We start from the raw sequence: 22,296 nt of genomic DNA, 5'->3' as shown, positions 1-22,296 counted from the left end.
GCCCAGCTTTGAAAAAGGACCTAAAGATAATACATCTTTTAAAAAGAAAAATTCTCAATGCTTTTAGTTACCTTGAGTCACAATTAGATTTCACAAGGGCAAGGACATTGTCTGTCTTTTTCTATGCTATATCACTAGTAGGAGTACCTGACACAGAGAAGTTAGTCCTTTAATGTCTGTTGAATGAATTAATGTGTTCAGCCTTCAAATAAAAACTGTGCTTAACCAATTAAAGTGAGTAAAAAAGAAAAAAAAACTAAAGATAAGTTAAAAATATTTGCTATAGTAAATTTAAATTTAAAAAAATTAACAATGCTCATCAAACATGATCATATTAAAAAGCACGAACTTCACAATGGCTTTCTTCTACTTAAATCTCTTTTAGGAAGCAAAGCAAGATTTCTAATGTCTGAACAGGAGTATGTCATTTTCAAATACGCAAAAGATGAACAGAATAAATCTAAGATGAATTGCTTGAAATAAAAACTTGCCTTAATGGCCTCAGTTAGGATTGCATCCATCTTGGGACGTGGGGAGGAAGCCATCGGTGTTTGTTTCTGGGCCCTGGCTAGCTGGCTGGCAGAAAGGGTAGCCCAGGAAGGTATTGTTTTTTTCACTTTCTTCTCCTTTTCTTTAGACTGATCTTTCTCACTTTAAAACAAAGAATTGTTATTATGCAAGATAAACTCTCTAGAAAGAGGTATAAAGTCAGAAAGAGGAAAAGACTGGGGGAAAAGGGGGTAAAAATTAACGTTTTATTTCCACACTAAGATGATATGTAAAATAAGCAAAATTTTACAAAATCAAACATTTTTGAAAATTTGGGTACTATAAATGAACCAAAAAGGAGTTTTCTCTTAGGCGTAGGGGAGAGGAGTCATATAAATTAGCACTGATAGGAAGGGCCAGTACATAAAAGAAATGAGAATTTGAAAGTGTATCTAGTAACAACTACAACAGATGCAATTTAGTATAGTGGAAAGAACTCGAGCTCTGAAGTCAGAAAACCTGGATTTGAGTTTTAGCTCCAACACTTACTAGCTATACCATCTTAGCAAGTGAGCTGAGTCTCAGTCTCCTCAGCTGTAAAATAGTAATATAATACCAAATACTTCACAAGGCTGTTGCAAGAATTATGGGATTATGTTTACTGAAACAATTTTGTGAGCCATAAAGCATTAGACAAATTTTATTCTAAGTAATAACAGCACTCCATGCACCTAAAATACAGGATAGCTGCTAAAAATTCCACAGACCTTACTTAAACCTATGAAAATAAGGATTAAACCTAGAAGGTATATATACCACTGTTATTCTTTTATTCAAAAAGTAATTCCTAACGTTCTGACCAACTAGAATGAATGCTACCAGCCATCTTGCAAAAAAATTTTTAAACTAAAAAACACCACATTGAATAGCTTATCAACAGCAAATTCTGGTTTCAGATTCTCATAGTCACCCTCCAATTGAATACTTCATCAAACATGTTACAGAGTTTTATGTCACTCTAGCAATGGCTCGATATCAATTAACATAAGCATATAAAAATAACTCATTCCTGGCCCAGAGGGGGGAATAAAATGGTGAAGTGTCTCCCAGGTGAGATTTTTATAGTCATGTTTCATTTCTTATTGAAATTCTGTCAATGCTTAAAATATCAGACACTCCCACAATAAATTCTAAGCACAAAAACACATTCCAAAGTCACAAGAAATGAACTTTTTATCATTCAAACCATTGTTCTGATAACTATTACAAACTCTAACAGACCATACAACTACATACTAAACACATTTCAAACGATAATTCTAAAAAGTTCTTCCAAATAGCAAATATCTTGTGTAAACCAATGTTATAACACTTTAAACAATCTGATCTACAGTTCTTTTACACAGTCTTCAATTACAAATAGCAAGAAGGCATAACTCCTTACTTCTTTTTGGTTTCCTCAGAAGACTTATTTTCTTCCTTCTCTTCATTCTCAGGCTCCCCCTTTGGGTGCTCTGTCTCACTGGACGTAGCAGGTGGAGTTTCATTCTCTTGTTCTTCTACAGTGGAGACAGATTCCTCTGAACTTACATCTGGTTCTAAAAGATCAGGTGAGAAGTGCATCAAGTAGATATAACAAAGCCTGAGTCAATAAAAGGGTAAAAGTTCATCTTATTAAACAGATAAGCCAAATGTCTCAATTAACAGATGGATTCTAAAATGAACAAACAGCAAGTGTAGTTTTTTCTCATTCTTTATGTCACTTAAGTTGCCTATTCAAGGGGTTGTTTATCCAGACCATTCTGTGAGACAAGGAGATGGCCTGGAAATTACATAGAAAGGGAAACTCATTTTACCCCAAATCAAATCTCTTGATTGTTCTACTCTGTAATATTAATGTTGAGACTCATAATTAATAAATTAGCCATTTCATAATTTAACAAATCCTAGTAAGGGAATAAGTAATAAACAATTAACATGTACTTTCCAAGTGAAACGAGTGGGACAAGACTAGAAATATGAGAAGGGGAGGCGTATTAGGTCTGCAGTTGCTTGTCTGTGTCTGTTCTCAGTATGTCTCTTTAAGCAGCTACTATAAAACACAGAACCCCAGGAAATGGTTAAGCAGGGACTTGAAAGAAAAGCACCCCAGTGGCAAAAAATAAAAGTATATGTTTGAAGAGTTTGGTCATTTAAATTATGTGAACTAATTTAAATAATGATGAAGACTTCTTTGTGGCCTTCATATAAATAAGAGAATTTTTAAAATACCACTTTCTCCTTATAACGGAACTACATAAAGACACTTCTACAGGAATGTCTAGTTTCTCAACAAATTAAAATTCTAAGCCATAAATTTCAGAATGGTCAACTATCATTTGTAAATCTCATCCTGGATTATGCTCTTCAACCAGACTTGCATGTAAGTCAAAACTCCTCCCATATACGTCCAGCCAAAATCAAGGTTTTAGAGTCAGAGACGTCTGGATTCAAGTTCAGTCTTTATAACTTTCTAGCTTGATATCTTAGGACGAGTTCTTTGACGTCTCAAAGTCTCACTAACCTTACCTCATTAGAGTTATTATGAAGATTATATAAAATGCTTTAGGGGAAGCCTGTACTTGTACTATGTGGGTGATTCTCATCCTTCTTTGCCCTGCTCTGCTGCTTCTAGAACTGCTTTGCAAAATATTAAGGACAGAACTTCATTATAACAATAGTATCTGGCGACACAGATAATAACTGCAAGATGTATTTTTTTTATCATGACGTATCTTTTACTGTCCCTCGCCCCAAAGATCTGAGCTAAGTGGCTGCGTGGGTAAGAACCCACCATTGGTCATATGTTTGTTTATTCATTGCTTTATTCTAAAAAGGATGAAAAGCTAAGAACTGTTTACTGGGTTTTACTGTATTAATAGAACTATAAATTTACTTTCACATTACTTCCCTTCTCAAGAATAATTGCTTAATAGTTGATGGCTTAATAAAGATTCAGTCACTCACAGATATTGAGTATGTATTATAAATAAGACACTGTTTCCAACTCATTAAACTACTGTGTCTGCCTCTGTGTGAAATGTAGGATGTATAAAATTTAAAATATGAGTGAAGTCCAAATTTTTCTGTCTACAAAATACTGTAATGGGATAGAGAGAAGATTAAACAAACATACAACTTGTAAAGTGACTTACTGGTTCTTTACAAATTCTTGGTTGACTTTTCTAATACCTTACATCTGAATCCTCAGGCATATATTCTGAAAACTGATGTTATCAGTGATTTAGCAAATTCAACAGGCTGTTAAACAAATGTAGATCAAGATGAGCCACCAAGTGGCTTATCTCATTGCTGCACAAAATAACCAATCTTCAACCCACCAGCACCTATTTTTTTTTAATATGCTGATTTCCATGTCTCCTAACTGCCTTAGGCTAGGATATCCAAATTGCTTCTAGTCTTCCTTCGAGGATTTTGAGAAAAAATCCAGACTAGGCTAGAAAAGAGTATATCCTTGGTGCACCAAGGGATAAAGGCAACAAGGGGGCATATATTTATTCCTAATCTACGCTGGTCAGCAAATATTTGGTTCTAACAGCCATGACAGGGACAGCACCATGTGCCCATCTCTGGTAAACCTGAGTTAAAAGGCAGGGGAGAAAGGGGAAAAGGATAAGGAAAGAAAGAAAAAGGTCACCAGAAAAAAAAAAAAAAGCAGGGAAAAGGAGAAGAGGTGGTTAGGATGCCATAAAGGAGTACTCCAGGAAGATGCTTCTACATCCCTCGGTTCATTATTTCCCACCTCTGTCTGGCCAATCTTCTCTCCACCAACACCACAGTTACAAATCAATGTTTTGATCGCCCATTTGCTCCCTTAAGGCCTCCTGATGATTTCTGGGTGAGTCTTCCACTGTCCATCCTGAAGGCCCAAGTCCTCCATTCTTCCAGAGTCTTCATCCCCATGACACTGTATGCCCAGAAGCTACTCTTCAACCGTTCCTGCTCTCTCCAACCATTTTTCTGTTTTTAATTCCAAGAACACGAGATTTTCACCTTCCAAAAATCTTTAGAGACGAGACGAAATTCTTACTTTGCCCACATGTCTGGAAATGACATACCAACAGGTACCACTTCTCTCTTTAAATGTTCCCCCAAAATACTTAGCCATGAAAAAAGAACAATTAAGTTCAAGGGAATTTATGGGACTCTCCAAAGGGGAGTAGAAACTTTTGCCTTTTTAAGTTGTCCACTGCTTTACTTTACCTGGCTTTTCTTCCTCCCCTTCAGCAACCTTGCTTTTGGGAGGAGTTTCCCGGGTAGAATTCACAGCTCGACGAATCGGCATGGTGCTATCTTCTACCTTCTAAGAAAAGAGATGGCCATAATCACACATGCATAAAAAAACTCTCTTTTCTTTCTCAAGGGGCCTAAGTGGGTGTCAGAAGATGTAGGAGAATTCTTCAAGTCGACTCCAGGATCTGATGCAAATTACTTTCAACAAATTTTTTTAAAGTGAAATATGATTTTTAAGAAGTATTTCTCAAAATATTTTATTTTAGCTAGAATTTCAAATGGAAACAACTATATCTGATTTGGAATAAATTCAGAAGGTTGGAGGTTTTCTCAGGAACTCGAGGGGAAAGGGACGATAAAAAGAAATTTGTTATCTATTTGATTTTTTTCAGATTCACAGCCCAGACTCCCCAAAGTAGGGGAAGGAACATGTACCAAGAAGAACCCAGCAGGGCCTGAAGTCAGGGACTGATCCGAGAGTGAGCTTCAAGAATGTGTCAGCCCCTACCTCACCTAACTTGTCCGCGTGGATCAGCTGAGCTCCTACTATAAGTGGGAGTGCCTTAGGACGGACGAGTTCACCTTGAGATGTATCAGTCGCCATTTAAAATAATTTCTAGGCCCGAGTACAGGTTACACTCTGAAGCCTCTGCTGTTAACCACAAGGATTTTTCCTAATGGTTTCAGTGTGGTGAAGAGTCAACCTAAAGCACAGAAAAGACCTGGTGTGAAGATTAACAGAAACAAAACTAAACTAAAATGTCTAAATTTAATATACATCCAAAGGGAAAAAATATTTAACTATGAAATTTATTGTTAAGTGACAGATGACTTGGGCAGTTATCATACAGAAAGATAAAATCACTATCAAAATACAGACTACGTAAAGCAGCGACTAAGACAAATGCGCAAGCCACAGCAGCTGTTGCACCTTCCACATGAACAAAGGCAACAAGGACAAGAAAGCTTTGAAGGAACCTAACATCAGATAGAATAAGGAGACTAAAGAACACTTTAGTCAAATGTTTACTCAAAGATCAGTTAACTAAAGAGAAAAGGTTTTGTTGTTACTGTACTCAAAGCGGTCAGGAAAACTACCTGTAATCTTAACTACATCTCCATTAGAGAAGTAATACAAGGGCAAAAATACTGCTGAAGAAGACGACATTCTAAGAGGCTCCAGATCCAGAGAAGCAAACTTAGACCATCATCTAGAACAGAAGCATGTTTCTAAGACCTTGTCATATTTTTAATATAAGCTAAACTAGCACAGAAGAACAAAATTATTCAAAGATAAAACCCACGTAGTCACTCAAATTTACCTCATCATCAACACTCCTTGCCCCCTCTCCCAATCTCATCTGGGACTCAGTGACATTTTATAATAAAAATCCCTCAATATAAAAAAATGATCAGTTAAATGTTTAGATCTCTGTGCTTACGAACATTAACAAAGAGTTGGGGAATGGCAGACTAGTCAACTTCTACTTTAAGCTCCAACCCTGTTTTGGAATGTAAGAGTTTTTGATTTGTCCAGTAACAGTCCCAAGCTACAACAACTGGGATAAATCCAAAAAGCCAAACATAGAGAATGCTTTCATATTTATAGGGAAAATCTTTTTATGGGGACACCAAGAGCAATGCCAGACTTCCGAATTGTTAATCGGCTGCAAAGAAAGGAAGCTGAAAGAATTCAAGATAGTATGATACACTAAAACTTACTATCAAGACTAAAATAGGAATATCCACGAATACTTAAAAAATATCAACTGTTACAAAAACTACTTAAAATGTTCATATAGCAATTCACTTCAAGTAACTAAAAAATACAAAAATAAAAATGGTTGTTTTTTGATCTGCGAAAGGGGGCCAAGTTGAGTTTAAGGGCATTATTTAGGTTGGTGAAACCTCCAAGTCTATCTTAGAATAATTTCAATATATAAACCTACTCATTAATCCAACTAGCACTTACATCGTAATATACTTTCCTTGATAATAGAAAAAACTAAACAAATTTTGCTGATATTTTTACACGTGAACACTACAGGAAAATAAAACACGACAATCAGGTTATTCTTGGCAAAGTGATACTGCTAATGAATTCCTCCTTCCTAACCCATGATAACACTATATGGGTTGAAAATGCTACTGCGAAGTCAACAAAACCTTCAAGAGTCTCTGTTCACTGGGTATCTTTAAAAACTATTTTCCCTGTAAACAAAATACTGAAGAAAGTGTCAAAACCTTTCCAGTCAACTCTGTATTCACTAATTACTCAAAATCAAAACAAATAGGTTAAAAAAGGGAGGGGGGTACAGGAAGCTACTCTTAATGCCTAAGTGATAAAATGGACTAAAATCAGGGCAACAACAGGTATGTGGTCTATAAACACATCACACACCCTTTACCTAAAGACAAGAATGATAATTAAATTAAGCTGGAAGTATGCCCAGGTTATTCCAACCTAGAAACAAGCACAGAAAAGCAGTGTGAGAAGTAAGGTGGTTTGCCAATCTTCCTGGCTGCATCCACCAAAAAAACATCAAAAAAATCTCTATTCTCCTGCTGAAAACCTCACAACTACCAGCCCCCTTATTTCACTAATCTCACCTCCTACTACCCTACCCATCACTCTAGTCTCCTAACTGCAAACACACAGACCTCCTTTTGGCCCTTGGACTGCGCTCCACTCAACCCTGCCTCAGAGCGTTTGCACTTGCTGTTCTCTTAAGCTGGAACACTCTTTTCCTAGACACTTCAATCAGGTTTCTGCTCAAGGTTACACCCTCAGAAAGCCCTCCTATCCCTCTTATTCTTCTTTAGGTTTCTTTATAGCATTTAACACCACCCGAAATTCAATATATGTCTGTTTACTTGTTTATTATGTGTCTCTCCCAGTGGAATGTAAGCACTACCAGGGCTGGGACTTTAACGCATTACTGTATTCCCAGCACCTAGAACAGTATCCAACACATGGTGGGGGCTGGATAAATACTGGGGAAAAAAAGCTGAATGAACAATGACATCTGATAGTACTTATTTCTATACTCAGTATATGTGACGAACACTTAAAAAATAAAACCCAAAGTTATTTGGGATAAATATTTAGAAATGTTTGCCCCAGTTCTGAACTTCCTTAGTAAAGGTCATGGAACTTGAAGCTTCAGCCTATAATACTTTTTTTATAATAGGTTGGTTAACGAGTTATTTAATAAGTTCACTGTTATTACAAAGCTAACAAGACTAAAGATCTTCCTCAACTTAGAATGAGCTCATGTCTCAATAAACCCATCACAAGGTTTATGCACTAAGAGGCTGAGCAAAATCAAGTTATCAAAGATTTTTTTAAAGCAGTAGAAACCTTTACACACACACTGTCATTTCACAAGATGATTAAGTGTGTGTTTATTTCAAAAGTAAAAAAAAAAAAGAAAAGAAAAGAAAAAGCAGACATTACAAAGTAGACATAGTCCTCTTTCAGTAAATCTTTGAGGTCCAGAGCTGATCTCATCCCAGAATTGTGCAATTCAACAACAGATTGAACTCCCATGCTGGAACTCACCATCATAAAGTTGAAAAATCCTAAATCGGGGACGTCTGAATATGGACGGTTAATTCATACCGCCTCAACATCACCATGTACCTACTAATTTAACTTTTGTTGCTGCACTTCTGAATGATCAGACTTTGAGGCTGCCCAGCTTGTTCCCTGGCAGAGAGCTTATCTAGCTGGTTCACGGCTGGAAACCTGGTGCCTAAGAACCTACCAGACACAGAATAAGTGCGCAACAAATATTTGTTAAATAAAAAAATGAACAGATGAAACTTACTGAGTAAGTTTTCCATCTGGGTTCTTACAAGTGCCAAAACCAATCTGTGTTTACCTTTGGTTTATGTGGTCCTCTTGCGGTGACAAGTCTTTCTGTCTCTTTAATTTACTGTTAGATTAACAATACAAAGATCGGCTTTTGTCAAGGGAAATGCTAAATAGCTTTAATGCAGGCAGTAAAGAAAAGGTTGTAAAAGCAGAAAGTCCAGAATTTCAGAGTTTTAATTTACTTTCTCTACATTAAGAGAAAGCAAAAGAAAAATAAGCAGGAGTTTAAACAATGTATTTCAGTTTAGTGACAGCCTTGAAAATACGCATTTTAGGGAAAGTATTATTATTTCATATTTTACTATAAAATGTATGCAGTACATTATACATTATAATGTCATTAACTATGTATGCACTGACAACAAATTGTTCCCAATCTAAAGTCTTTCACCATGTTTAGACTTAATGGGTAACGTCACAAAAAGCACGCCTGTAATTTGGCCGCTGCTCACTTTTTTTTTCACTTACACATTTCAGTAAATCAGCGTGTACTTACTTAGCGCCTTTCGGCACTAACTGGTCCCTCCTCACAAGATAACCACAATCCAATTGGCTCCACAGTTGGGACTTTCACCCGCATCCGAAGAGTTCAGGATACCGCCCCCCACCAACTTCCCGCCCTCAATCGTCCCAGCCTGAAAACGAAGCCAAAAAAGCCTTTTAAAATGCGGCTCCTACTTTCAAACACGTTACACTAAACTTTTGAAAGGAGCAATAGAAAATTTTAAAGCTCATAATAGTTTTATGCTTACGCCAGATTAAACAAAACTGAAGTACCTTCCAAAATAAAGCGAGTCCCGCCTGACTCCACACTGAGGACAGCGGGCTCATCAAGTCCCAAGCGGATTCCCGGACGCGCTTCTGATCCCACCCGCACTTCCCACGGCAGCAGACAGTCAGGAAGCGGGACACACCGAGGGACCACGCGGAGGGAGCGGCCCGATCACCTTGTCCAGTCCTCCGCGCAAACCACAGGGACTCGTCCTCGGCCGCAGACAGCGGTCCAGCCGGCTCAGGGCCGCAGCGCTCACCTCACCACGCCCGCCTCCATCGCCACAAACGCTCCCGCGCGCAAGTCCGCCCGGGCCGCGGCCGCCGCGCGAGCCACAGGCTCTAGCAAGAAGGGACGGGACGAGGAGGGCCGGGCCCGCGGCGGAGGACGGGAGCAGGCACGGCACACAAAGCGGCGGGGAGCGGCCGCGGCGGCGCGCGAGCAGCAGCGGAGCCGAGAGGAAGGCAGCGGGTGAGAACCGGGCCCGGCGGCGGCGGACAGACACCCGACCCGCGGGCGGGCTCCGCGCGGCTGACAGCTCAGGGCTCACGCCCGCGCAAGCACGCGGTCCCGGCCGACGCCGCCACCCGGCAGCGCCCGCGCGACACAAGCGGCGGCGGCCCCGGAGCACCGGCGCTCCGCGCACTCACCACTGGGAGCTCCGTAATGGCGGCGGCGGGGGCGGAGAGCCCGGGGGGCGGGCCCGCCGCAGCCAGTCACCGCCGCCGGCATCTTTCGAACCGGCTCGGAAAACCGCTGAGGGAGTGGGGGGAGGGGGGCCGGGGGCGGCGGCGGGGCCCACCGACGGCCTCGGGAGCATGCGCAAGCCCTCAGCCAATCGGAGCGCGGCGGGGGGACGCGGGCGCAGGCGCGCTGGCGCGCAGGGCCCTCGACCAGGGAAGAGCTCCCCCACCTCCCCCCGTCCAAACAAAACAAGGGCGGGAGCGCGCGCGCCACAGGGCCCCGGAGGAGGCGTCAACAACAGGGGCAGGGGGCTAGGTCGCAGGGGGGAGGGGATGGGAGGGGCGGAGCGGCCGGGGAAGGCGGACAAAAGGCACCACCTCCGAGGACCCGAGCGCCCCGCCCCCTCCTCTCGGGGAGCGGCGTCGGCGCCCCGGGCGAGCGGCCTCCACCAGGCGCCTCCGGGGTCCAGTGGACCCGCGCCCACTCCCCGCGCGCTCGTTCCGTCCTGCGTTACCTCTGCGCTCCCCCCTTCCTGGCGCCCGCGTCCCGCACGGCCTCTGGGCGCCGCTCCCGCCGCCGCTCGTCGCCTCCGCCGCCGCTGTCCTCCAGGCCCAGCCGCCGAGCTCTGCCGCCCCGCCCCCCTGCCCGCGGCCCCGAGCGCGCGCCCCCGCGCCGGCCCCGCCCCCGCGCCGGCCGCGCCCCCAGCCCGCGGGAGCGGAGGGAGCGCGCGGAGCCTCCCCGGCCGGGCGCGCGGGGGCGCGAAAGGGTGCTGCGGCGCGGAGCACGTCCGGGCGGGGTCTGTGCGCCCGCGCTCTTCACCGGGCGCTGGCCTGGGGGCGCCCGGCGGCTCGGGCGGTGCGGTCTCGGTCTCCTCGGAAGGGCGCTCCTTTCACTCCGTGCCGTTTCTCTACTGTCTAGTTCAGTACCTGGTCTTATCCGGGGTCTTAAGTGCTTTGGCGATCCGTCTGCCTTTAAAAGGGCTGGCGCTTCCCGCTTCTCAGTTCAGCGACAGCGCAAGAACAAACTACCCTTCTTTGAGGACCGTGGAAGGATTGAAAAACCACATAGCGGAAAATTCAGTACCTCACATTCGTTCCTATTAAGTATCCAGACAGTACAGGGCAGAATAGTGACTCAGAGAGGGAACTGGAAAAGTTACTTTTCTAATCTGTGCAACGGTCTTCCCTAGCTCCGTAATCCGCATAGGCAGGGAGGGTTCTCAAAATAAAATCCTGGGATTAGAAAAGAAAAGAGGGAATTCCCTTTGAATTGTCATACTACGTTGGTATCCACATACTTATGCAATTTACAAACTATTGAAAAGCGTAACTTTTCAAAGCCAGGTTGGAAAAATTCGATGTATTTAAAGTAGCAGGTGTTTTGTAGAGCTAGAGAGAGTGCGGGTAATGAATATATGGAAACGGTAAACATTAGAATTGCCCTGAGGCTCACAGCAGTGTGACCAATGCTCAAATGCATGTGCCAATCATTCTAACGATTAATTATGAAACTATTTATGCACTTGCTAGCCCAGTCCTCAGCTCTGCCATTAGCATTTTAACTGTCTCACCAGCTTTCCTAGCCATAGTCGACTCCATTAATTCCAAAGTCAGCTGTATAAAAATTTCACCACCACCACCAAAAATTCCTTATGAGATGAGCGTTATCGCTCATGTCCTGATCGCATTACCAATTCCCTGGCAGTCTGGTGTCATATTCAACCTGTTCACAAGGGGTTTTGGTCATTTTTTGCCATTTCTTCCTCCTCACTCCTTTTGTTCTTAACATTTCTATCACGTTTCCCTCTTTAAAAAACCCTATTTCATTTTTAAGTATTCATATGCTTAAAACATCCTACCTTTCTTTTTTTCCCCTAAAATGTCTTTAGCCCCCTCTTATGCAAGAAGCTGACCCAGGTAAGAGCAAACTAGATTTCTCCTCCTACACAGATTTTGCTTAAAAAACTCCCAAACCACCACCACACAACTTATTCTGTGGTTTATAACATGTACACCCAAGAGAAAACCCTGAAACAAAATTCTTCCTCGAGAGTGGGCACGCGCACACACACAACCACGTGCTAAAAGCTACCACTTGCTGAAGTCTGAAGCTGTAAGTTTTCTACTTACAGAGGGATTTGAAATTTGTATTGCATGTGTCTGTTGGTTGGGGCATTTTGCCTCTGCTAAAGGTAACGGTCAGTTTTGAGTTTTACACTTAGCTACCTCTCAGTTCAGTCTTCGTTGGGGTATGGTTTTATCGTTTATCTCATTTGGCTACACTAGGAAAAATATTATTCAATTTTGTTTGTTAAACAGAATTACATCATTTTTGTACACTTTACTTAAGCCATTAGGCTGTTTGACCTAGGGCACTGGAGGGAACATACACCTTGGCAAGTTAAGGAGCACGTCAGCTCTTACGGAGTGTATGAAAGTTACCATCAGAGTACCAGTAAGACCCCTTGCTCGAAGAAACCTCTCACACTGATATCAAAGTCCCTGAAGTTCCATCTTTCAGAAATTCCTTTGGTTTAAGCCTCACTCTCTTCTATAGCACTTTTAAAGTGCTAACACCAAGGAGAGCTAACATACAATTCATTGTTTTAACCAAACTTCAGAATCTAAAGCTTTCCCTTCAACAATCAGGGATCAGAAAAGTAAGAACTCTGGGTGTCTGCCTAGCAGAGGAGCTTCTGGGAGAGAAAAAAAGAGTAAATGTGCTGCAGTCTGCGATGATTTCACAATTCTGCCCAGGTAACAGGAGTGACTTGAGAGTCCCAGAAACATGGGGAAATGTAGGGTTTTGTGAACTAGAAAACCAAGTGTTAAGAATTCCCCACAATGCAACTGCATCATCTCTAGTTTTCAACAAAACGCTTTTTCAGAAGCCAAGTCCCTGTTGAAACTTTAGCATACAGCAAGCTTCACAGACGTTCCAGACTGTTATCAATGCAATAGATTGTTTTTTGCTATTCCTCAAATTTAAAGCTGTGTGATACTTAAGTCTGTTAGGCTAAAAGGTCTTGTTTTGTATAGAAAAGCAAAATATATGACTTTAGAGATTAAGGCATAAAAATGGAGGAAGTTGAAGCAACTGCAGATTCCAAGAATGTTCCAGACCAGAGCTATGACTTTGCAGTCATGGGGTTGAGCACTGAAAGATACATCTACCTATTTTACTCCTATTCCACCTTGTGTTAACAAGGGGAGGTTTGAAGAATAATTCTTGATTGCCTGGTGGGGAGAGAAATTTTCTGTTCCTAGCAAGGTTGATCTTTATTCTTCCCACAAATCAAGGCTGAGAGATTGTGATTTCATGCAGAAGTAACAGAAAGCCAAGCCAGGGCTTGGATCCCTTCAGAATGTATGGTCCTGGCAGGGTTGGGGGTCACTTGACTTTTCTGGTTTCCAGCCAGAGAGAACGGAAATGGCTCTCAATTTAGCTGCAGCTTGTAAAGAGATGGTAAGAGAATTAACAAATTACACTATTAGGCAAAAAATGGAGGCTGATGAAAAGATTTCATATTACTCCTCCACCACCACTCCCTTAATGGTTTTCTCTCGTACCTGAGGCCAAGACCCGGGTTTAGATGAACAACATCCTGGATCCTCTTCTGCCAACGCTGCATTTTCTTCTACTCACTAGTGGCAATAATTTTAACTCCATTCAGCCCAGCAGTCGTCGAACTGTAAAACTTTTTCTAAACTGAAAAATTCTGAATGTGAAACATGTCTAGTCCCATTGGTTTTGGATAAAAGATTGTGGACTAGTATATAAAAACCAAGTACATTTTACAAAATAATATTTACCCTCATATGTTCTATTCTAATTATTTTTAAAATGCTGGTTGCAATCCATTAATTTTGCCTCTGTCCTAGATGTCATTAGCCTTTTGGTGTTCAATTGGAGTCGACATTTTTATCTACTTGAGGGGGGTCTCAAAAATGTTAGTGCCAAGAGTTTACTATCATTCTGAGGAGAAGGGGTTTAAACAACAGTTGTCCTTTAGTTTGAAGCATCTGACATATTGGATGGAGTTACAATTCAGTCCTTAAGGGAATTAAAATATTTGGGAATGTTATCACAGGTGTCTTTCAGTGGGTAATAGAATTTAGAACCTAGGTAATTAAGGTGCTCAGTCCTGCCATCTCTAGGGAAAACAACAGGATTTGCTTTCAAGCCTGTTTTCATGTCAGGTACTGGGAATTTTACATGTTGAACTGTCTTTTGCCCTTTTTAAACACCAGAGGCAAGACAACTGTGTTTTAGACAGACTAAAGACGTTCTATTTGCCAGATTTACTAAAAAGCAAAACATATCCATTTTTGTTTTGACTGTGTAATATGAAGCAAATTTGCCAATAGTAGTATGCTTCTCCCTCCACTCCTACTTTGTGGCTTATGGTCAAATCTTTTTTTTTTTTTTTTTAAGGACGATCCACCCTGAGCTAACATCTGCCAATCTTCCTCCTTTTTGCTGAGGAAGACTAGCCCTGAGCTAACATCCGTGCCCATCTTCCTGTACTTTATATGTGGGATGCCTGCCACAGCATGGCTTGATGAGCGGTGCCATGTCCGCACCCGGGATCCGAACCTGTGAACCCCAGGCCACCAAAGCCGAACGTGCACACTTAACCACTGCACCACTGGGCCAGCCCCATGGGCAAATCTTATTTGCAGTAAGATGCCTGCAGGCTAAGTGAGAGTCAGATCAATGACACCTAGGGTGACCAACTCTCCTGGATTACCTAGTGTGGGAAGGTTGAGAATTAGTGGGAGGCTGGACTTTCAGTTTTTAAACCAGGAAAATCTCAGTAAAATGAGTTGGTCACTGTAAACATCTTTTATTTGTGGTTATGTGGAAGTTTGAGAAAGTTTAAAGGGAAAGATTTTTCCTCAATAAAACCTAGTAATTGAAAGGAAAACATGAGTCAAAATCTATGATTGGAAACAAGATAATTTTAAAAATCAGAATTATGAAATTGGATCCATTTGTTTTTAAAAAAATGAAACTCCAAGAAGATGGTGATGGAAAGGAGCCTTTCCTTTTATAAAACAAAGGGAAACTGCATGCTGATGAGGAAATGGAATCTTTAAAAAGGCAAAACCAGAAAACGTTACTTTGAGTATTTTTAAGATACTTGCAGTAATGCTATAAAGTTTCAACCCAAAGTTTAGAGAGAGTAGCATAGTTCTTGAGAACCACACATATCAAGACTCAAGATTGTGAGTTCAAACTTTTAAATTCACATTTTGATTTATCAGTGATGCTCCTGCTCTTCCTAACAGATAAAATATTTTGACTAAAAAGGCCCTAGATGATGTTCAAATTTAACATAATTTTTGTGTCTCTTTTCTATTTGTTTGACACTATGATACTTAAGAAAAAACTGAAATTTAGTCCAACCAACTGGCAAGCTTGTTTGGTACAGCTTTTTTTTTTTTTTTCTCCTGCTTTATCTCCCCAAATCCCCCCCAGTACATAGTTGTATATCTTAGTTGCAGGTCCTTCTAGTTGTGGCATATGGGACGCCGCCTCAATGTGGCCTGACGAGCAGTGCTATGTCCACGCCCAGGATCAGAACCAGCGAAACCCTGGGCCACTGCAGGGGAGCGCGCGAACTTAACCACTAGGCCACGGGGCCGGCCCCAGCTGTCTCTTAACCCAAAGTAGTTAGCATGTCCTACGTTAGGAACAAGGCCAGAGCTTGATGTGTCAGAATATGCATTTTTAAGTACCTGTATTTTTAGGAGTTCATTACGGTTTTGTGGCAAAAACTGGTCAATTTTTTCTTTCTTTCCAAGTAGGGCAATGTGTAACTTGCAAACGACACTAAACATCCTTGTGCAAAAAAGGATTTTGCAATGCCTTAATGAATGCTAGCAAAAGTGGAAGCTAAAAGCTTCTACTCCTCAGGTCTGTCAGCAGTCAAAGAATAAGTATGAGACTTCACAGTGTATGATAGGGAAAACAGAATAAAAGAAATTTGAACTATACTAAGAATTGTAAAGAAATGTGGATAGGCAAACTATGATCTCATATAGTTGTGAAGATAGTGGTGTTTAATTCTATGGGGCTGAATATGACTAAGGTTGTAGAATGTGGAGAATATTGGCACAGGCAGGATGTGCACCAGGAATTCTGGACAAAATGCTAGGTGCTTTATCAGATCTCCCTTAATTAGTCCTCACCACCACCCTATGTGTTTATCCTTATTTTATAGATGAGGAAACTGAGGTTTAAGCAACCCATGCAGGATTATACCCCTATTTTTCCAATTCCAGTGCTCCAAAGTATATCCACTATTCCATTTTCCCCAGTGTGGAATAAAATCAGTGCCTCCTAGAAAACCAAGTGCAAGTCTCAGTTCTGACACTTGCTAGTTACATGCCTTCTGTGGCACTTAGTTCCCTACCTGTTGAAAGGAAGCAGTACTACCTTATGTATATCATAGTGTGAAGACCGAATTACATGACACCCTGCAATGCACGGCAAATTACAGCTTGTGAAGTTTCTAACATGTATTATCTCCTTGATAGTGTGATGTAGGAAAGACATTGTTTTTGTATTATAGACGAGAAAATAAAAGCCTAAACATTTTAAAACAGTACTTGTTTTTAAGTTAGCTTTTGGCAGAGCGCTTTATAAACGGTGGCAGGGATGTGAAGAACTCCTAGGCCATGGTTCTCAAACTTCAAAGTGCCTGAGAATCTCCTGAAGAGCTTGTTGCAAGTTCTGGGACTCCTCCTATTCCTTCAGGTTCTGACTTAGTAGGCTGGGGTCCGTGAATCTGCAGTTCTAATAAGCTCACAGGTGACACTGACGCTGCTGGTCTGGGGCCCAAAATGACGCTCATCTCATATGTAAACTGCTCGCTCACTCCAGAGAGCCTGAAGTTATTCCAGTCCACTAACCGTGTGGCTAACTTTGGGGATTGGAAAAGATTAAAGTACTGCCATTCCTCTTGCTAAGTGATAACTTATTTTTAAAAATATGAACTACAGTTGGTCTCTAGTGAATTCTACTAAATTGAGAGTATAAGGCATCTTACAAAAAGTTATTTTCACCCATTTGTCCAGAAAAAGTTTGTCTGGATTAATTTGTCATAGGACCTGTTTAAATTCCACTTTTGCATGTGAGAATCAACTCTCACCATACTCAGCCACTCCTTCTTCATTCTTCAAATACATCATGCCCTCCCCACCACGAGCCTCTGTACTCATGATCCCTTCTACTTGAACCCACTCCCTTAACTATTTAATTCTTTACTCAGTTTAAAATTTTCTTACTCGGGGAAGCATTCCCTAATCCCTCAGTTTACACACGGTCCCAATTATATGCTCTCACAACACTGTATTTTCAAAACATGGGCCATTTGTAATCCATATTTGTGTGTCCAACACCTTGTAATTAAAATCTATTTTTTAAATATCTGAAAATAGAAACTGTTCTCTCAACTGTTAGGTAAATTGGGTTATTTTCACCATTCCACAGTGGTCTCAACCCTGGCTCTTATTAGGATTACCTAGAGAACTTAAAAAAAAAAATCCCCAGGTCTCATCCCCAGAGATTCTGAAATAACTGGTCTGGGCGAGGGTCCCAGAATTTGTATTTTTAAAAACTCTCTAGGTGATTCTAACATGTAGCGATGCCAAGCACCATCATTCTGTGTTCTAGGAAAGTCAGGCTAACAGATATTTGAGCTTTGGCAAAGATAGTTTCCTAGGACTTCAGGCCAGAGGATGTATATTTTTCAAGAGGTAAATATGTCAGAAGAGCCAGAAAGGAAATCACTGGTAGTATAAGTTCAACTGCTGGATGTTAGTTTGTTTTGAAAATTCCAGAAAATCTTGATCTTCTTACTTCTTTGAAAAGTTTAATATCCCATTATCACCAAGACTTCCTTCTTTGTTAAGCTTGGTAAGCGGTATTTAAAGTGATTTTGGACATGCTTGTATGGTTGGCCCAAGTGAACCCTTTTTAGAGAGGACAGGGAGGCCCATACAAATGAGAATGGTCAAATGACAAGTGAACAGTAGCATCAGCATTACAACACACGTCTGCCAACTCCAGTCAAGACCTCTTTTCCACTACAGCATAAAACTTCTGCCTTCATAGCCATCCAGTAATTTTTTTTCTCCAGTTGGTTCCTGTTGGCCTAATTTGTTTATTTTAATTCTTTCATGTTTCCTACATAAATGCATTTAAGACTTTACATTTCCCTCAAAGTATTACTTTGGCTGATTCTCACAAGTTTTCATGTGCAGTACTTCCATTGCCAGTTCACTTCTGGTATTTAACAATTTCCACTGCTATTAGTTAACTGAGTTAGTCACCCAGGTAACATTTTAATACTGTACTGTACGGTACCTTAGTGGACTTCATGAATATTGCTCAGAGAAAGTTAAATCATCATCATAGGAAAGAGAGAGAAGAAATAGTTCCAGTCTCTTTTTCTTGCTATGTAGGATAAGCAAAAGCATGACTGGAGTATCTATAAAGGTTGAGTCTTTTGGGTACCAGAGTTATCATATAAAAAGCAAAGCAATATTTCTAAAAGTCATAGTGTCTTACTCACCTGGCAAGATTTCACCTTCACTAATAGGAGTTTAAAATGCTGGCAGACCTAAAAGCAGAGACACTCCAGTAGTAATGAGCTCACCCAGTGCCCAGATCTTGGTTTCTAAATACCCTTCTCCTGTAAGAACCCAGGGTTCCTTGAAGAAATGGCTGATTCTAGGGCTAGGGCAGGGAAAATACAAGATATGCCTGTGGAATCTGGTACTGTTGCAAAGTAAGTGCTCTAAAACAAAAAGATGAGGGAATGTCAAAGGGACACATGAGCCAACTTGAAACAGCTCCCAATGGCCCAAACTGGAACAGTCTGAGCAACAAAATAATGTGGTACTGGATTTTAAGTATAAAATAAATATACATGAATCTGTATTGACGTAAATATATATTATACAGGACTGAATAAAGAAACAAATAAAAGAAGACAAATCTTCCTTGTAGGAGAATTACAAATAATTTAAGTAGATACTCCTCACTCCAAGAAGGAAGTGGAGCTCAGTTCTCTCCTACTCCCACCTCCCTCCCCTTATGTGGGCTGGACTTGGTGACTAGCTTCCAAATAGACTAGAGTAAGAAAGCGGGAAAAGTAAAGTAACTTTAGAATGGACACCTGGTAAATACCACCTTAACCATGTAGTCAGGGTTAAACATCACCAGTGATGTCATGAGGGTATTATGTATGCTCCGATATGATGGGACGAGAAGGGCAATTCACTTATATAGTATTTTTACCCCAAACCCATAACCCTAGTCTAATCATGAGAAAAACACCACACAGCCCAAATTGAGAGACATTCTACAAAATACCTGACCAGCACTCCTCAAAACTGTCAAAGTCATCACAAACAAGGAAAGATTAAAAAACTGTTAAAGGCAAGGGAACACTAAGGATACATGATGGCTAAATGCAATGTGGTATCCTGGACAGCATCCTGGACTAGAAAAAGGACATTAGTAAAACCCAAATAAAGTCTGGGGGTTAGCTAATAGCAACGTACCAGTGTTGGTTTCTTAGTTTTGACAAATGTCCTATGGTAATGTAAGATTTTAATAATAATAGGGAGAACTGGGTGAGGGGTATAGGGAACTCTATTAAATTTGAAAATTTTCTTTAAGTCTAAAATTATTTCAAAATAAAGCATTTATTAAAAAAACTTGGGACGTGATTTTCTGTAGTGTATTTCTTTGATATGTAAATCACTTCATAATTTGGTAATATAAAATGATGTCTCTCTCTCTTTTTGGTAGTCCCAACACTAACAGACTATCATTTCTCCCCCTGAGGGATATATGTGATATCTGAAGAAGCTAGAGAGCACATAGTGTATCTCTCCCTAAACTACTAGAGGATATGAAAACTAGTAGTTCAACCTTGCTGAACAGGAAAGGTGATCTTCTGTAAGACTAATGAACTGGGGCTAACCAGTGGTAGAGCTTCTGTCTCAAGGCATTTTTATTCCTTACTGAGCAATTTTACTCTCAAGACTAGCAAGCAGCCTCAAGCTATTTAATTAATAGTCACTATGTCCAAATGTGCCTCAATGAAGAGGACAAATAAAACCTTAGACTCCAAGTCAAACTACATCTTAACTTTTCTAGGTTACACTGTAATAGCCTCTAATTCATGTAGGAATTTCAATCCCAACTCAAGTAGCAATAAATGAGAGGTCAAAATGCCCAGACCCTAGTTGCCAGTGCTAGATATGGGGCACCCCAGGTCTTATACATCAAGTCCACAGGGTGACAAAAGGAAATTCTCAGCATTGTTTGGAGGTAATTAATTGGTTAACAATTGTAAAACAATTATTGTTCAGAATTAGCTGATGGCTGTACACACACTGCCAAGTTATATCAAAAGATGTGACACTTAAAGAACAAAAAGAAATTGAAGACAGGGAAAAATCAGGATCTAACCCCTGCTGTCAGGCCCCTGTTCTTGCAAACACCTCTGAGGTTTGATCATTCACTAAATGTTGGACTGGAAACAAAAACAAAAAGCAAACGCAACAAATGATTTCATTTACATGAAATGTCGACAACAGGCAAATTCATAGAAACAAATAGTAGATTAGTGGTTCCCAGGGGCTGAGGAGAGTGGAGAATGAGAAGGGACAGCTCAAGGGTATGGGGTTTCTTTTTGGCATGATGAAAATGTTCTGAAATTAGATAGTATTGATGGTTGTGCAACTGTGAATATACTAAAAAGCACTGAATTGTACACTCTAAAAGGATGAAGTTTGTAGTATGTGAATTGTATCTCAATAACAAAAAAGCAATGCAAACAAAAAGAAAGCAACGCAAAATGTTCCTCTCTAAAGAATGGGGAACAGAGGAGTGTATAAGCGACAATGGCATGGTCAAAATGGAAAAACTGGATTCCTACACATTATTTTTTTTTTAAAGAACAAAACGAGTAATGAAAACACAATTAGATCCAATAGTCTAAGACTATTTTTTCTACCTTGGAATTCTTTTGACTTGAATGGAGCCATCTGAAACAAAAGATAAGTCAAAAACCCCAGAATGATCATTTGTTTGGAGAGTGGTCCTAGAAAAGATATAACTGTCTTCGGATTTAACTGTTGCAAAAAATCTAGAATGCATTTTGAAATACAAAAATAAGAAAAACCAAATCAAAGATCTGCCAGGGTAATGATGGGCAGACATTTCTCAGTGGGATAGGATGCTGATGCAGCATGTGAATCTCTAGCCATCTTTTTCATGAGGAATATGAGCTCCAAGAGCGCAGAAACCATCTTGTTCACTCTTATGTTCCCTGCATTTAGTACACAGTAACTGCTCAGTAAATATTTGTTCCCAAATTTCAAATGGGTGAAAGAGCTTTTACAACAGCTTGAAGGAGTGTAGGCATGTCAGTGCTGGCCATGTCCTCTGCCACTTTAAACCAAAAACAACCAAACCCCACTTTCTAGTAAGAAGACTATGAAGAGGGTAAGAATCATGACAATGTTTTGCAGGTCAGTTGATATTAGTAGGGATCAATTATCCCACTTTGCTCATACTTTGCCATCAGGTAATCCTTCTAATCCTATCAAACATTGTGTACAAGGCAACTAGATATCCAAAGGTTACTTTGTAGGCTCTTTAGCATACTTCACGTTATATGTAGGATTTCAAACATTATTTCTGTTATTGTACTACAGATGTTTATATCTGAAGCTTTTTTCAACCCTTGAATTTTTTTCAAAAATATTCTTCTCTTTTCCCCATTCCTTATACTGGTCCACATCTAAAATACTGATGAATAGGCCATCTCTACTACCTGAAACTCCTTCCTGGCCAGACCTCTGCAAACAGCAGCCACTGATTTCCAAGAGGCAGCCACCCCTCTGTTTTCCCCAAACGCCCCACCCTTTGCCCCCTTTGAGTGCTGCCAACATCTAAAAACCTGCATCACTCAGGAGATTCCTAGAGCTGAATCCTCTGCACTTTCTTTCTGGCAGCTGTTAAAAATCAGTATATTATAGAATCATGCTGCTTCTTCCAAGTAAGGGATCCCAGGCAGAGCCTGCAGCCAGACCCCAAAACAGCTTTTCAGGCCCCATCTTTTATGACAGATGCTGTCAAATGCCTGTCACAACAC

The 22,296-nt window shown here is 40.8% G+C and overlaps 1 protein-coding gene across 11 annotated transcripts in view; it reads right to left on the bottom strand.

The window, feature by feature from the left end:
- The window catches only part of HP1BP3 (heterochromatin protein 1 binding protein 3), a 33,928-nt gene extending 23,169 nt beyond the window's left edge, over nt 1–10,759 (bottom strand). Inside the window, exons 1-5 of one of the 11 annotated variants that reach the window (XM_046661383.1) lie at nt 10,630–10,759; nt 5,291–5,486; nt 4,753–4,852; nt 1,934–2,087; nt 492–651 (exon numbers count right to left, since the gene is read on the bottom strand). In XM_046661383.1, coding sequence (XP_046517339.1) covers nt 492–651; nt 1,934–2,087; nt 4,753–4,852; nt 5,291–5,386 — 510 coding nt within the window. In that variant the 5' untranslated portion in view covers nt 5,387–5,486; nt 10,630–10,759. The other 10 variants (XM_046661382.1, XM_046661388.1, XM_046661387.1 and 7 more) reach the window with 10 other exon arrangements.
- Between the last annotated feature and the right edge of the window lie 11,537 nt (nt 10,760–22,296).

This window comes from Equus quagga, chromosome 5 (genome assembly GCF_021613505.1).
Source record: "Equus quagga isolate Etosha38 chromosome 5, UCLA_HA_Equagga_1.0, whole genome shotgun sequence".
In the NCBI taxonomy this organism is placed as follows: Eukaryota; Metazoa; Chordata; class Mammalia; order Perissodactyla; family Equidae; genus Equus; species Equus quagga.
This window is presented reverse-complemented; position numbering and strand designations above follow the sequence as displayed.